General features: G+C 40.3%; 1 protein-coding gene across 2 annotated transcripts in view; it reads left to right on the top strand.

The window, feature by feature from the left end:
* The window catches only part of LOC126483813 (aldehyde dehydrogenase, dimeric NADP-preferring-like), a 198,730-nt gene that overhangs the window by 136,637 nt on the left and 44,549 nt on the right, over positions 1-17,544 (top strand). For both annotated transcript variants that reach the window (XM_050106999.1, XM_050107000.1), the window contains exons 2-3: positions 16,466-16,509; positions 16,968-17,111. In XM_050106999.1, the coding sequence (XP_049962956.1) occupies positions 16,466-16,509; positions 16,968-17,111 (188 nt within the window). The remainder of the gene's footprint in view (positions 1-16,465; positions 16,510-16,967; positions 17,112-17,544) is intronic.

Consider the following 17,544-nt stretch of genomic DNA (forward strand, 5'->3'; position numbering starts at 1 on the left):
AAGTTGATGCTTGAGTACCACTCCTCCGCTGTTCGATCGTGTGTATCGGAGAGCACCGAATTACGTAGGGATCCAAAGGGAACGGTGATGGACCTTAGGTACAGAAGAGACTGGAACAGCACATTACGTCCACATGCTAACACTTTTTTATTGGTCTTTTTCACTGACGCACATGTACATTACCATGAGGGGGAGGTACACGTTCGACGGGCGTTTCATAGGACGTGGAGGACGCATAAATTGGCCAGCCCGTTCTCCTGATCTTACACCTCTGGACTTCTTTCTGTGGGGTACGTTAAAGGAGAATGTGTACCGTGATGTGCCTACAACCCCAGAGGATATGAAACAACGTATTGTAGCAGCCTGCCGCGACATTACACCAGATGTACTGCGGCGTGTACGACATTCATTACGCCAGAGATTGCAATTGTGTGCAGCAAATGATGGCCACCACATTGAACATCTATTGGCCTGACATGTCGGGACACACTCTATTCCACTTCGTAATTGAAAACGGAAACAACGAGTGTACGTGTACCTCACCCCTCATGGTAATGTACATGTGCGTCAGTGAAAAAGACCAATAAAAAGGTGTTAGCATGTGGACGTAATGTGCTGTTCCAGTCTCTTCTGTACCTAAGGTCCATCACCGTTCCCTTTGGATCCCTACGTAATTCGGTGCTCTCCGATACACACGATCGAACAGCGGAGGAGTGGTACTCAAGCGTCAACTTTAGGTTACAATATCTCCGGATGTAATTAACATTTTTCAATGCAACAAACGGCACTGATTACGTATTTGTTTATATGTTCGGATGTGCTAAAAAGTTAACGGGGTTCCATTTAAAAAAAACGTAGGTTTGTGTTAAAAAACATACTTCCGTGCATTTTTTTATGGTTTGTATTAACCAATTACACTAGCCCCTCCCCTCACGTTCGGTATGTGGAATCGGTTCGTCAGTATTTGATGTGGTTTACGAAATATATCCAGCGGTAACGTTAGGTGGCTCACCCTGTATAGTAAGCCACCGGAGGTCATGGGTTCCTTACATCAAAATACCGTGAGATAGCCCTGAACAAAACACGGTATGTGACCGATGTGACTGGCCTTTATCCTGCGCAATAGGTTTTACACTATCAGACCAGAAGTATCCGGACACCGCTGTGTAATGCGGAATCGACCGCTACTTCGAACGTGGACTAGTCATTCAGCGATACCGTTCTTGCCGTAGTCAATCATGTAGTAGCCTAAACAAAACTGACACAGCTGCCCTCAAGTGGACAAACTGCTAGATAGAGATCGTAAGTTTCTCGTGCAGTCTACGGCACTTCACACATTTTTCAGTGACATAAACTAAAAATTGCTGTTTTTTTTTAGACTTGTCACTTTTCTTGCTGGGGTGCTATATGTTGCACGTCTTCATGATTGCAGATCATCAGCAATTTTTTCACTATTGTGAAGGTATTTTCGTGGACAATATTAAGTATTGTAACAATCCGCGTAAACCATAATTACCGGTATATTATATATAACTGTGGACGACGGGTCCTCTCGTTCAGAAAATATACCCAAACAAGAACCATAATTTTGTTGGTGGAGTTCAGTTTCATCCTGTACATCTCTGTACATACATAATTGGGTGACGGCGTGTATAGCTGGGCGCGGATCAAATCCAGACAGTTGGTCTGGTACGGCGCTCAACCTGAGCTTGGTTTTAGGCGATTTTCTACACTCATATAGGCAAACATTTCAAATACGATAGCGCAGAGAACAAAGTTTACACTATTCACAAACAGATGCTGCACACGACTTTCTGTCCTTGGTTAACTAACGTTTGAGGCGATAGGTAGTGTATCGGGCCAAAAGAGTTTAAATAAAAAAAAATTGTCAAATCAGGAAAACACTGGCTCCCATACGACGGTATAAACATTAGGAAGTACACGTACACAAAGGTGTATGCCCGTGTATATAATCCACCATAGCTTACGACGTGTGGAATAATTTCAAACTTGCTACAAGTATGACTGAATACTAAAAGACAGTCACTGCCGAGATAAGATACTCCTATTTGTGTGGAAAATTGCTGACAGGTTAGTAAAGTGGAGCCTAGAGCAATTCCAACCACACTTCGTGTATGACTAACCACATTCCACAGTTACACTTCTCTGATGATGCAAGCTTGCTAAATATGTTGTCAGTCCTTGTACAGTAACTGTTTGATTTGTGTCCACGCAAAATTCAAGCTGGTTAAATGAAGCCAAACAATAATACGGTATAAAATAGTGCAGCCAAGTATAGTTATTTTTTTTGACGTTTGTCAGTCGTTTTTTTCTACAGGTCTGATCTTAAATGTGAATGTATGCTTTCCCGGCGTATACAGCTGGCGAAGAGTTCTCGGGCTTCCAGCCGGGTGGCGGTGTCTTCAAACATCATCTTCGCCAGAAGATGATGAGTATGTCACTCGTCGAAACGTCGCTGTTTGAAGACACCGCCACCCGGCTGGAAGCCCGAGAACTCTTCGCCAGGTCTGATCTCTTCCTACCGCAAACTCTGATAGTTGTAATAATTAATCAACGTTATTATAATCGGCGAACACGTGATTCCACCCAAAGCTACTCTTCCAAGAAATGAGCACGAGTATTTTATCCATAATAATCTGTGGCAATAACTTTTAATGTATATGTTGCCACAGTGGCATAACATTCCTGCCAGTCATTCACTGTATCTGTTGCAAATTTTATGAAATTTTGGAGAAAGTACTGCTGTTGGAATTGTGATGTTTCATTGTTGAAAAATCAATCGGGGATCACTTTCGCGTCTTTATTGTACCGACTAGGAACTAAAACATGGCACACAGTGATTAAAAGGATTCTACATCTACTGCATTTCTGTTCGTATGTTTTGTGATTACCCGTTCGTTTGATAAAATAAAATTATATCGCTTGTTTCGTATGATTAATATTATTTTAAGAATGTTGCTATAAGCATCTTGATAATCTCTAAATATCGTTGGCTTACAAATACCAAACTATCACTTTGTGTTACACTGATAGTATTTAGATGCGCGTTGGAATAAATTATTAACATTGACCCGAAATGCGACGTTATATGTAACATCTTGCAATTTCGACTCTTAATTCCAATTTGTTGGAAGGCGCTAAATACTATAATTGTCAAACACTGGATCACTATAGTCTGGACCGTTGTAACCATACACTAGTTTTAAAGGCATCACAATGTTTGTGACGTTATGTCTTCTGAACAACAAATGACATAATGAAATAATTTGGCAGGTACATTCAGTAGTATATGTACATACTGTCTGCAAAATTTGTTGCGAAAACAGTAAGTAGTAAAACAGTAATAAATTAAAACGTCATGCCTGATTCTGGAGATTTATTGTATGAACGGAGAAAATTTCGTAAGGGCTAGTTCATCATTTTGTGGGGGGTGGGGGGGGGGGGGTGTCTCTGATAAAAGTTTCTTTAAGGGTTTTAAATTATGTGTAAAGTTTGTTAGAAATCACTAAGAGCTCTCATTCTCAAATACTGGAAAACTAATGACCGGGCAATTTGCGTGCAGTGAGGTATGCTGCCTTACGATGTATGTACAGTTTCCAACTGATACTTGTCTCACTGTGTTGAACCTATAAAATAAGACTGTAGCTCTTAATGAGTAGATTATGACAACAATTTAAATTTTTAAATCGGGTAAGAATTATAACAAATATTGTAAATGTGTAAAACATTTTGTTGCCCCTGGAAGCCGTTAGGTAGGCAAAGTGCAACTGAAAATGTGAACCATAAACCAGGTTAGCCTTTTAGTAATACAGATTTGCATTTTCCGTGGATAACTGCGATCACTCGCTATGACATGGAACGAGTCAGTTTTACTGGTCATAGTAAATCTTGTCACCGGAAATTTTAGCAACAAAATGGTTCAAATGGCTCTAAGCACTATGGGACTTAACATCTGAGGTCATCAGTCCCCTTTTTAGCAACATTTAGGTCCTTCTTACGTTGTGTTTACATGCATACAGTGATTTCTACTTAACTGTAACAGTATTCATTGTCTCCCTTTTACACACACACACACACACACGCACACGCACACGTGTGCTTCTAGCTTTATTTTTATGAATGTTATACTGTTTTCAAACTGCAAGAAACGTGCTGCGAGGCAGTTATCAGTATGCCCAACTGTTGAAAGAGTCATCGAGTAAAACAGAAGTGATTTCTGGTGTTCCCCAAGGTACTGTTATAGGCCCTTTGCTGTTCCTTATCTATAGAAACGATTTGGGAGACAATCTAAGCAGCCGTCTTACATATTTTGCAGACGACGCTGTCGTTTATCGACTAATAAAGTCATCAGAAGATCAAAACAAATTGCTAAACGATTTACAAAAGATATCTGAATGGTGCGAAAATTGGCAGTTGACCCCCGCGGTTCCGAACTGAAGCGCCTAGAACCGCACGGCCACCGCGGCCGGCAAGTGTGAGGTCATCCACATGAGTGCTAAAAGGAATTCGTTAAACTTCGGTTACACGATAAATCAGTTTAATCTAAAAGCCGTAAATTCAACAAAATATCTAGGTATTACAATCACGAACAACTTACATTGGAAAGAAACACAGAAAAAGTTGTGGGGAAGGCTAACCAAAGACTGCGTTTTATTGGCAGGACACATAGAAAATGTAACAGATCTACTAAGGAGACTGCCTACAAAACGCTTACACGTCCTCTTTTAGAATACTGCTGCGCTGTATGGGATCCTTACCAGATAGGACTGACTGAGTACATCGAAAAAGTTCAAAGAAGGGCAACACGTTTTGCATTATCGGGAAATATGGGAGAGAGTGTCACAGAAATGATACAGGATTTGGGCTGGACATCATTAAAAGAAAGGCGTTTGTTGCTGTGACCGCATCTTCTCACGACATTCCAATCACCAACTTTCTCCTCCGAATGTGAAAATTTTTTTTCTGACATCGACCTACATAGGGAGGACCGATCACCACTATAAAATAAGGGAAATCAGAGCTCGTACGGAAAGATGTAGGTATTCGTTCTTTCCGCGCGCTATATGAGATTGGAAGAATAAAGAATTGTGAAGGTGGTTTGATGAACACTGTGCCAGGCACTTAAATGTGATTTGCAGAGTATCCATGAAGATGTAGATGTTTGCTAGAGGTTTTAGAGCGGACACCATACACTACCCTTGTTATTTGTTTCTGTGCAACAAACACTTTTAAAAGTGAGTTAGCTTGTTTACATGTAATATGAGGGGCGTTCAATACATACTGCAACACATTTTCCTCTCTCGGCAGATTTCGGTTGAAAAATGCGGAGCCGGCCGGAGTGGCCGTGCGGTTCTAGGCGCTACAGTCTGGAACCGAGTGACCGCTACGGTCGCAGGTTCGAATCCTGCCTCGGGCATGGATGTGTGTGATGTCCTTAGGTTAGTTAGGTTTAATTAGTTCTAAGTTCTAGGCGACTGATGACCTCAGAAGTTAAGTCGCATAGTGCTCAGAGCCATTTGAACCATTTTTGAAAAATGCGGAGTTTGTTGTGGGACATCCCGCTTCGGCCCGTATAGTTTCACGAAGTTCCGACAGGTGGCAGCGCTATACGTAGCCTTCAAAATGGCATTGTAATGGATGTGCGTTTCAAGCAGAGAGCTGTCACTTAGTTTCTTTTGGCGGCACGAAGAGTCGTTGGGGGCGGCGTCTGTCATCATCGCAACAAGGTCGCGTAGACCTGTCGGATCTCTCGTGCCGCCTGCACACAGCTGTGACTCCTCCAATGTTGGAAAGCACGGGCGCTCTCAATCGCGATCACAATCAAAGAACCTCGCTACTCAACTGGACGTCTCTGTTAGTAGCGCTGACACACTCGTCCACAAGTTGAGTACTGAAAGATGTGTCCCCCTGGGTTCCTTACCTTCTAACAGTTACCTTCTAACAGAAGACCATAAAGAGCAACAAAGGACTATCTGTGTGGAATTACTTGCGGATTACGAGGCTGATCGTGACAGTTTTTTGCCGTCGCAGGTGTTGAAATATGGGTTCCTCACTTCGAACTGGAAACAAAAACGGCAATCCATAGAATGGCGCCACACAACCTCTCCTCCGAAGAAGAGTTCAGAGCTGCATCCTCAGCCGGTAAAGTCAAGGTGACAGTCTTCAGGGACTCCGGAGGGGCTATTCTGTTTGATAACCTCCCTCTTGGCGCAATGATCAACTCTGAAGTGTGTTGTACTATACTCAGGAAGTGGAAAAAATGATTTCAGCGTGTTCGTTGCCACAAAAATGCAAACGAACTTCTCTTTCTCCATGACAACGCAAGGCCTTACGCATCCGATAGGAGCTCACAAAATTTCATTGGACTGTTCTTACTGACCCACCCTGCAGGTTGAATTTCGCACCTCCCGGCTTCCATCTGTTTGGCCCAATGAAGGATGAACTCTGCGGGAAGCAGTACGTGGATTATAGGGAGGTTATTGATGCAGCAAGACGCTGGCTCCGTCGTCGACCAGTAGAGTGCTACCATGCTGGCATACGGGTCCTCCCAGTAAGGTGGCGTAAGGGCGTCACATTGAACGTAGATTATCTTGAATAATAGGGTTTTATAGCCAAAAGAATGTGCTGCTTTATTGGATTCCTGAATAAAATCACCCTGGTTTCAGGCAAAAATTTGTTACATTACTCATCGAACATCCCTTATGTTATCCGTAACGCAAAAGTTGACAGGTGTTCATTCTGGGGACATCTAGAGAGCTGTATTTATGCTTTTAAAGTTTTGCACTTACTGTGATGGATGTCGAAAACTTATAATAATAACAGTACTTACAGTCTCTACTATGAGCGAAAGGTGCATTCAGGAACATCCTCACTAGGATTATAGAAGAAAATATGAGAGGTTAACTTTTCGATGAAACTATTCCGGCATTGGCATTAAGCGATTCGGACAAGCTACGAAAAACTTACATGTGGGCTGTTAGATGGGAATCTAAACACTGCTCCTCTCGAATTCAAATCCAGACTTCATAGATTATAGTTATTGGCCTGGTTTCATCTCTTCGGATATCCACTTGATTCCTATCGCGCGGTGTATTGTTGACTTCATCCTGTAATCCATTAGCTACTGATTCTGACGGTGATGAAGTGTGAAGTGTAACATTTTCTTTCGAAAAGAATTAATTTCCTACACTGATTTCTCTGAAGACCTATTTGTATGAACGTGGGCCGTACCAGCTGTGTAATTTAAAAGCAGTCATATGCCGTATGTGCAGTGTGTCTCATACACTAGGGCAAGAAACACAAAGATGTTAGACAGTTCATTTATTCTCGTAATAAGTGGTCAAAGTTACGACCGTTTGTCTCAAAGCACGCACTTCAGCGGCACATAATTTTTTTCAGCACTTTCTCGAACACTTCTGTTGCCTGTTATACAACTTGTTGCCCATCTGAGACGAGTGTGGCGCAGGGATTTCCATCAATCCAGACATACCTGCTAGCCACTTCCTCTTCAAATTCTATCGGGATTTCAGACAACAAACTGCTTCAAGCAACGTCTTAGTAATAAATCCATAGGAGTTGTATCTGGTCACTCACACTGGCCGTGAGGCAGGACTTTCTTTCCAAATTAATGATCATGGTGTGTATGTTCATGTGCTCATGGACACTAGTCTCTAAGAGGGACGGTACACCAGTATGTTTAAACCACATCGTCTCGTGGACATGAAGAGGTACAATCCCAAACATCTGTGGCAACACATCTCAAAGAACACCAGATAACATATAACGTTGAAACAGATTGACAGCAGGTAAGGTTCGTGACTTGATAGTGTACAACTGGCCGGGGTGACCTAGCGGTTCTAGGCGCTACAGTCTGGAACCGCGCGACCGCTACGGTCGCAGGTTCGAATCCTGCCTCGGGCATGGATGTGTGTCACGTCCTTAGGTTAGTTAGGTTTAAGTAGTTCTAAGTTCTAGGGGACTGATGACCTCAGAAGTTAAGTCCCATAGTGCTCAGAGCCATTTGATTTCATCGTGTACAAATCTTGTCTACAAGTTGATAGAGAACCGTTGTTGCCCATCTGAGACGAGTGTGGCGCAGGGATTTCCATCGGTCCAGACATAACAGATGGTGCAGTTGAAATAGCATCACGGTTAAAAGCAGACTCATTCCCGAACAACATAAACATAGAAGGTTCGGACAGCAGTACTGAGCTGAATAACCCACTGACAAATTGAACCCTAGGTTCAAAATCATTTGGCCTCATTGCTTGCAACGTTGTTCATGATAGATATTGCGCTCCATGAGTACACTCCGTTCTGCACTCCTAGAACTGTAAATTTCACGGGAAAGTTGACTGGTACTTATTGACGAATTTTCCATCACAAAACCCAATATAATGTTCTCAAAATGTACTCCCCAAACAACCTTTTGTCGAGAAACTTGGACAGTTTTCCGTGTACTGAACAACCCAGTTTCTCGCTAATTTCTATTCATTGTAGGCACTACATCGTACTGTAGTGTACATGAAATGCATTTCCGTACTTTCCAGTAACGAGTAATACTCTACAACCATACTCGAACTGTAAAAAGACGTTAACTCCACCGTCGACATATCACAGACGATTGTGTTCTATTTTTCAAGGTGTTAAACATTATCCAGCGATCAGTTTACCGAAGCAGTTTACCTACCGAAGCAGTTTATCTACACGTGCATCGCGCGTATTTCTCATCCAAGACTTCGTACCATTTGAAATAATAATTTTTAACCACTGGGTTAGTATCTCATTTTAGAACCCTCTACAGTCTGCGTAATTTTGACCCAAAGGTTTTGTATACCTTGTATAAATGTAACTCCCACATTATGGTACACCCAAGTTGTGTTGATACCGACTGGACAGTAGAATGTTACGCCGTGTGACACATTCTGCGGTTAAAAGTAGTTCAGAAGCTGAAGGCTTTGGACTGGATTGAAAGGTCAGCGGTTGTCGTCCTTCATACTTAAGAGAACCCTGCGGGTTTGAATAAATACAGACGCTCTGCGTGGCTAAGGTATTTGTAACTGTAGACCTCAACAGAAACTTACAGAAATCCAGATAGAAAAATTTAATCCGACCATGTCATTTATATATTATTAATAGCAATTTTAGTGCCTCTCCCTCCCTCAAATCTAAATAAATGGATGTCCGTCCACTCATTCAGAGTTTGTGTTCACACAACCAATCCACTACAATGATGAGATGCACAGTATTCGCAAAAAACATGTATGTTACACACTCCGTTCAGCAGGATCCTGTTGACCTCCATTTGACACTGATCACAACTCATCAGAAAACTAGAGAGGGTTCTATTTAGTTCGCCCCTGTTCTTTACATTCCTCCAACCAATGTCTTCGGGCTCTATGGTGTATATTAATTGCAAGCATATCATAGACTTATATCCAGTTACTGTTGATGATCTTCATTCTGATGGTGTTTGGAAGGCACACTGAAGTTCAATGGTATTCTATTCCAGGGTAATGTGAGTAATAATCATCTCGGGTTGTTGTCAGATCTTTATTTCTGGAGGTAATGCATACTAATTGTTTGCATTTGATAGTTTTGTGAAATAACAAAACTAGTCATCCTTAGTAAAATTGTTACGTGTGCAACAAAAGAACTCAGATCATTTTTCATTTCAGGTGTAAATTTGCGACATCTTTCACTTCTTTGAGATGATGATACATTTTTTGCTGCACCATTTGATGACACTTTCCCTCAAGAACCATAAAACCTCTGTTCTGACAACTAGTTCCATAAGCACGTTCATTGGTACTTCATAAACCAATGGTTTCAGATAGCCCCACATGAAAACGGAAACCTTGCAACATTAAAAACTGGTCAGGTACATTCGTGTTTCTATTTAGTGTGCATCATGTCCAAAGATAACAAATGCTTCAGGAAATTAAAAAGAGAAGAACTCTTGTTAAATGTGCTATGCAAGATAAAGGAAGTACCTTAACGAACAAATGCATGAACACAAAGGTGAGAGCTGTCCCGAAGTGATCCTACGCCCTTTATAGTGCTGCCAAAGCTGTGCACCCTCTTCCTGTAAAATCAGCTTTCTGGCTTTTTTCTTTGCATATTTAGCAAATTACTTAAATGAAGACGTTGAAAAATATTGCACACAAGAAACTAAATGTTTCATCGTAGTCAATAAATTGCAAATTATATAAACTTTCTACACAAATTAAAAGTAAAATAACATCTCAATCTGTTTATGGCGGCTACTGTAGATGATGTATAATAAAAAACAGTTTTTATTTGCTCACAAATTACTAATAGTGCATAAATTACTAATTAGAAAAAAAGAAAAAGGGCTATAATTAAGAGCTGAGAGACTATCGTTTTCGAAGAACTGTTATTTCATTATAACCTCTCTTTACATTTCTTTGCTTTGAACGAAGCAAACGGTGCTGCTTCGTGTTCTGTCGACAGGATAGCTAAATTTGACTCCATTTTAACAACAGTTTCATCGTCTCATCTTTTATTTGCTGCGTTCAAGAGATGCTGCTGTCAATGGCAATCTCATAAATTAATGCCCTTGTACCTATTTTGATGTTTGGATAAGCATTCGTTAACCCATACTTTGAAACAGCCTTCAAAATATGCAAATGAGAAGCCCTGACAATGTTCTTCATCGGCTCTTTCTCTTGGAATTTGAAAGCAGTTATTTCGTTAACTAATTCTGGTATATTTGGCACCAAAATAGGCTCCACATCTTTCAGATTTTGATACAGGGCTCTCACTTCAGGCATTTTGTGAAGAAATAAAGTCGGATGACATTTGTGAGAGCTGTCTTCCATTTAACTTATTATTCTATGAAATAATTTGAAGCATCTAACTGAAAGAAGTCTCGCTTCAGTCTACGATCGGCAAATATCGGAAGCCTTCGATCAAGTAGCGTATGTGTTTCAGCATCCGCTAGCCAGTCTTTAATATTCTATAATACCGTAGCGAATTAGGAGCAAGAACCCCATTATGTAATGTGAGCGAGCTTTGTATTCGGCAGGCAGCTGTGTGAATCAAATGCTCTTTTGCCAACTGTCCACATGTACCGTGTTGTTGATGGACGTCTGCTGGGCAATGGTCGTTTCTTTATTATTCTGCATGGACGAAATGACACTTTGACAACATTCTGCATTATAATCAAGAGCCTAAGGAAAGATTGCTTTTTGCAAACAGAAGATAGGGATGCGAGGGGTAGGAGAAATCACGAAACTCTCCAGGCTAATTCTAAACCGTATTTCGTTCTTATTTCTATTTCTCAGTAACTTTATGTGCACCCTCTGTGTCTCCTCCCATGGTAGGAATTATATCGCCAGCCCCTCGGGTCGGTCCTGTTCCTAAATCTTTCGTCAGGTGTGTGTTGCTCCGAGTGAGTGAAAGCTGACTAACGAATAAAATAAAAAATTGGCCAGTTGCGAGTAGGAATCACGCACTGAGGGGTCCGTAACAACTTAATTATGTGTATAGATGGTTCATCCATTCCGGGAATTGAGAGTCTCGATCGTTTTTGTCTGTTGTCGACATTGATACTGACATCAGTCTCAGGGAGTTTCAAGTTTTTCGAGAATGTTTTAATTTCAATAATACAAATGCGACGCAAAATCATGCAGGACGCAGACGATCATAATTATAATTATCGGCAGATCTGCATTCCGGCTGACAGGGTCGCAATGGTAAAAGTCAAACATCGGCCAGGGAATGACTTTATTGCTCATACGACGCGTTTCGGAATTTATCGATCATTAGGAGCGATTACTGCACGGAGCTATAGTGTGTCAAGTTGTATCTGAAATAAACATCTGATGATGGATAAATTCCGAAACGCATCGTATGAGCAATAAAAGCTATTTCTTGCCTGATGTTTGACTATTACCATTGCGATCCCGTCAGCAGAATTATTGATTGTTTTAATTTCAAATTTGACATCGGACAACAAATGAAAAAAGAAATATTTTTTTCGTATGACATAATCAAAAAGTAAGTTTTCAAATTTTCTTCCTTTACTTTTACTGTGAAGCCATGTTTCTTAACAAATTTTATGATTTTAGGCCAACGGCAAGTACACTACAGGTTTTGCTGAGTGACTTTGTGAGTGTCAAAATATGTTATATAAATGGCTGTGGCTATTAGCTGCATTGACTTATGTGCTTTCATTTATTACACTGCCAAGAGCCTGCAGACCTTCGTATGTGACATGAATTTCAACATGGTACGTTTATTTGTTCCTCGGGAAAAGGATTTTCAGCTGTCTGACACACAGAATGACAAACGAACAACAAAGCGATCCTCTAACGGTTCCGTTTTTACAGATTGAGGCACGGACCCCTAAAAATAAATAACAACTAGGAAGATGAAACTTGTGGTTCGAAAATATTGACATTGGTAACATACAAGGACTGGACAAAAATATGGGAACACGGCCAGAAAAGTATGCTTGAACATTAATGCAGGTTGCGCTTTTGTAATTGACCACAATCGGCACCTGTACAATGTCCTCAATACGTTGCAAGCGCCAAACTTAGTCAGAACAGTGTTCTGTGTAGTATGAGTTCAGTGACTCGAACTTGTTGGTGTTCATATGGTGGGTACTTTCGTAACCAAGGTAGCCGAAGTATTTGGAGCTCTCAAGAGGCAGCGTATCAAAGATTTATACAGCACACAGGGAAAACATTATTCGCAAGTCACAGCGCGGACGAAAGTGCGTGTTGAGTGATCGTGACAGTTACTGAAGAGGATTGTGAAAAAAAATATGAGGACGACAACTGCTAAATTCACTACAGGACTGAATGTCGCTTTCGCGAACCCTGTCAGCGCCAAAACAACACGGAGAGAGCTCCACAAGCTGGAAACTACAGCGCGAGCTGGAATATCAAAACCACTCACCTGTGGTACAAATGTTCTGAATAGGAAAACGTCGTGTCGAAGCAATAAAATCTGGACTGTGAAGCAATGGAAGGAAGTCATTTGTCCGAATGAATCACACTGTTCCGCCTAGTTTATGTCCCAAGAGTGAAACATGGCGGAGCTTCAGAGATGATTTGGACAGCAACATCGTGATATTCCAGGGCCCTCTTGGTTATTCTGCAAGGTCGCATTCCTCTCTAGGATTATGTTACCATTTTGGCTGATCAGGTCCAATATTTGTTCCTCAATGTGATGCTTTATTCCAAGATGACAGCACCCCTGTTTACACATCTCGCATCATCCAGGACTGGTTTTGTGAGCATGAGCATTTGTCACATGGCCACCACAATTACAAGATCTTATAAGGGGGTTGTTTGTGTTCTTGCCCTGGATGAGAATTAGACGAAATATTTGTCAGGATTTGTAAGCGATGGGTCCTTGAGGTACGCCAATACGCGAACACGAGAAGTAAGTTAAAACAGTTTTATTAACAAGGGCTCATTACAAAACACGCACGCTACGCGCACCCATCATCACTGTGTCTGACATCCTAATTATGGTCGTATCGAAAGGCTCCATGGTGAGCTAAGAAAAGAGACGTATTCGTGCCCGTGGCCAGGCTAGCTAATACAGCGTGCTGCGGACGGCGGCAAGTCGCTTACTACTTGCGTCGCATTCCGACCGGAAGTGCGTATACTGACCAAGCAAATCTCAATATTATTGAGCCTTTGTGGTCTATTTTGGAGAGAAGGGCGCGTGCCACTATTCATCTCCACAACTGTTACCTGAACCTGCCACTATTTAGCAGGAAGAATGGTAAAAGGTTCCGATGAAAAGCATATAGGACTCAAGGACGTTTTGAGAGCCAATAGTTTTCCTACACCATGTTAGGCACGGCAATGTGTTGTGTTTTTGCTGTTTCCATATTTTTGCCCTCTCTCTGTGTCTCAGCAATACATTCATGGAAACAATATAAATATTTCACCTAAACGCACTAGTAAGATAGAAGACAGCGGGTCCTGAGAAAGTTGTACCTTCTAGTCATTATCAGTTATGTTATAGACAGTTGATTTTTAACTCAGAATGGCCATATGTGTCTAAAACCTTACAGTGTAGCCGTTGGCCTAGAATCACAAAATTTGGCAAGAAACGAGGCTTCACAGTACAAGTAACGGAAGAAAATCCGAAAACTTAATTTTTGATTATGTCACACGAAAAAAATATTTCTTTTGTCATTTGTTATCCGACGTCAAACATGAAATTAAAACAATCAGTAATTCTGTATTCAGGCTGACGGGATTGCAATGGTAAAAGTCAAACATCAGGCAAGGAATAACTTTTATCGCTCATATCGATTTTTAACTCAGAATGACCATATGTGTCTAAAGCCTGACAGTGCTGTAAATTGCAGAAGAGAAACCACAATTTATGCTTCATAGCTTCATTCATTGATATGTCACTAAAAGGAACTGTCATTAAGAACTGTCTCAAAAATGAGAAATGCCAAAGAAGGACCAATGCCATGAAAGTTAGTAGTGCACAATTTTTATTGATGAATTTGAGGCTTTCAACAATTTGTGTTAAAGCGCCACTTCCTGGATGGGGAGGTGTACCAGCCCTGGATCGAATGTGCCTGGCAAATGAGTGATGGGGGTCAGTGTGCCAGCCACCTTGGATGTGGTTTTTTAGGGGTTTCCCACAGCCTACTTGGTAAATGTTACACAATTCACAAACATTTCAAAAACTTTTATTCACTTTCACATGAATAAAGACTACACGCAGACAGTTGGGTACACATATTCCATCCTTGGGGTAACAATGCTAAGTCTTGCACGAGATAGGGCACAGTGAGAACACTGCCCAGGTAAACAACAGTTTTATTGAAAGTACACAAACCAAATTACTCCTCCTTTGGAGAAAAGTTAATCACTACAAGTCTGTGATAGTTCATGATTAGCATTAATTTATACGTTACTTGCTTTAGCTGACTATCAGCTGAATACGCTGACACTAACTCCTACAACAAAGCCACAGTTGATAGCTTTCTTCGGTTCACTCAGTAACATCAGTTCCAATCAGAGCACTGTCTCAACTACCAGTATCATACCAAGGAACTGTAACATTACTTCATCATTTTTTGTCTATGAAAGCTCATGTATATGTCACCCATGTAATGCAGCACAGACAGTTAGTGTATAAATTCTGCTGCTACAACAGTGTGTGTTAATCTTTTGGTTATTTACAATACTTTTTTGCATCAGAGGTAAAAACAACATGAGAATGAGATGAGATTATATTATTTTCAATACTGATGTGTAAATATAAACATTTAATTCACACTGAAGCTTACAGAGGAGTATATACTTTCATACACCATACAATATTGTGATGTCTTCTGATTCATGTTCTCTGAAATTCCTGTCTATTGAGATGAAAGAACAAGAAGCCAATTTTTCTTCCAACTGAATGGCTCAGGGAGAGTCACCAGCATATCTTATAATAAAAGATCAACAAATTTCATTCCTACAATTCTGAGCCACCAAAGGATCAATTGGAATAGCATGGATGTCCATCCACTCATTCAGAGTTTGTGTTCACACAACCAATCCACTACAATGATGAGATGCACAGTATTCGCAAAAAACATGTATGTTACACACTCCGTTCAGCGGGATCCTGTTGACCTCCATTTGACACTGAATCACAACTCATCAGAAAACTAGAGAGGGTTCTATTTAGTTCGCCCCTGTTCTTTACATTCCTCCAGCCAATGTCTTCGGCCCGATGGTGTATATTAATTGCAAGCATATCCAGTTACTGTTGATGATCTTCATCCTGATGGTGTTTGGAAGGCACACTGAAGTTCAATGGTATTCTATTCCAGGGTAATGTGAGTAATAATCATCTCGGGTTGTTGTCAGATCTTTATTTCTGGAGATAATGCATACTTATTGTTTGCATTTGATAGTTTTGTGAAATAACAAAACTAGTCATCCTTAATAAAATGAAACTGATGATTAGAACTAAGATTCTCACCTCATAGAGTCATGACTCTACCTTCCTGAAACCAGAGATTCTCAGAAGACTCATGTACAGTACATGGAAATTGAAATCAATGCCAGATACAGCAAACTGATCGCATTGCTGATGCCAGTTTGCCCCATATCTCCTTAATATGGCTAAGCAGAACCAATATTCCATATCTCAAAATGTTGTGAAGAGCATTCCATGTTGCTTGTTTGATGTCTGGTTGCTTTTGTCCAATCACCTTATAGAAGGAGCTATTTTGTGCAGTCGTACTTGTAGTTTCTCCATTCTGTTACTGCCAGTAATAGCAGAAGATGTATTTCCAACTAACCTGGCATCAATATACAGAACATTATCTGAAAGCTTGTTTTGAGAAACAAATTGTTATTTACTTATAATAATGACCTGTTGAGAAATAATATCCTGTTATTTTGCTGACAGCTAATTTAACTTGCCGTTTTTTTTACAGTATCAGTGCCCAATGGGAAACAATCGGACACATTATTCTCAAATGTAAGTGTGACGTTTAACATTTATTTCTTCTCATAATCACTTTTAGTGAATAGATCAATCAACATTGTGGGATTCCCTGTAATCTCTTCATTCCTAGCCTCACCAAAAGACCTTTTCTTCTAATGTCAACACTGCCAATATATCACTGTTGTTTGATACTATTACTGAAGTAATGAACTTAGATATATGTCAATGTGAGAAGTCATGATATTCCTTCTCTCCAAGAAAGTCTTTTTTTCTTCTTCTTTTTCTTTCATGTGATAACATGAGGAAATAATGTATTTTTTATGTCAGATTATCCCAACACATGTCAACCTGAATTTTCTGTTAATTGCTACTTATTTCCATTTTGAAGTTACTAGTTTTTAATTTTATGTGCATGTTGTTACTCTGAAGTTTCCTCAATGTCTCAGAGCTTACTTTTTGTACACTGCATTCTATTTTCTTTCCTGTGGCAGGTTGTACAGAGGGCTCGTGATGCCTTTAATAGTGGAAAAACAAGATCTGCAGATTTTCGTGAAAAACAACTAAAGCAGCTCCTTAAATTGTATGAGGAGAATGAGGATGCTATTGTTGCTGCATTATCTTCAGATCTGAGGAAGGTAAGTCCTTTATTGCAACTTAGTTTGCAAACACAAAAATAAAAACTGGGTCTGTAAAGTATATTTTTAACACAGCTAGGAAAATGATGTATAATAAAAAAGACAATGATTCCAAATGATGCTGCATTTAGAACTTTTAAGTTCTCCTTTATCAAGAAAGGAGAAAATAATACATCTATAAAAGTGGCACAGGCGATGTCAGTCAGAACCTTTGATGTAAATTCTTACATTTTAAAAGTTTTTTATACCAATCACACTTCCTTTTTTTCTGACAGGAAATTCTTAATCGGGACGGGGAGCTCTGCATTATTTTTTATTAAGTTTCATTCCCATTAACTTTGATCTGATCCAGATGAACATAAAACCAAAACAGAATTTTTAATACCCTCATGAAAGGATGAAACCTATTCTGAAGTTTTCATGAATGAAGCAG

This window comes from Schistocerca serialis, chromosome 6, assembly GCF_023864345.2.
Source record: "Schistocerca serialis cubense isolate TAMUIC-IGC-003099 chromosome 6, iqSchSeri2.2, whole genome shotgun sequence".
Taxonomy (NCBI): domain Eukaryota; kingdom Metazoa; phylum Arthropoda; class Insecta; order Orthoptera; family Acrididae; genus Schistocerca; species Schistocerca serialis.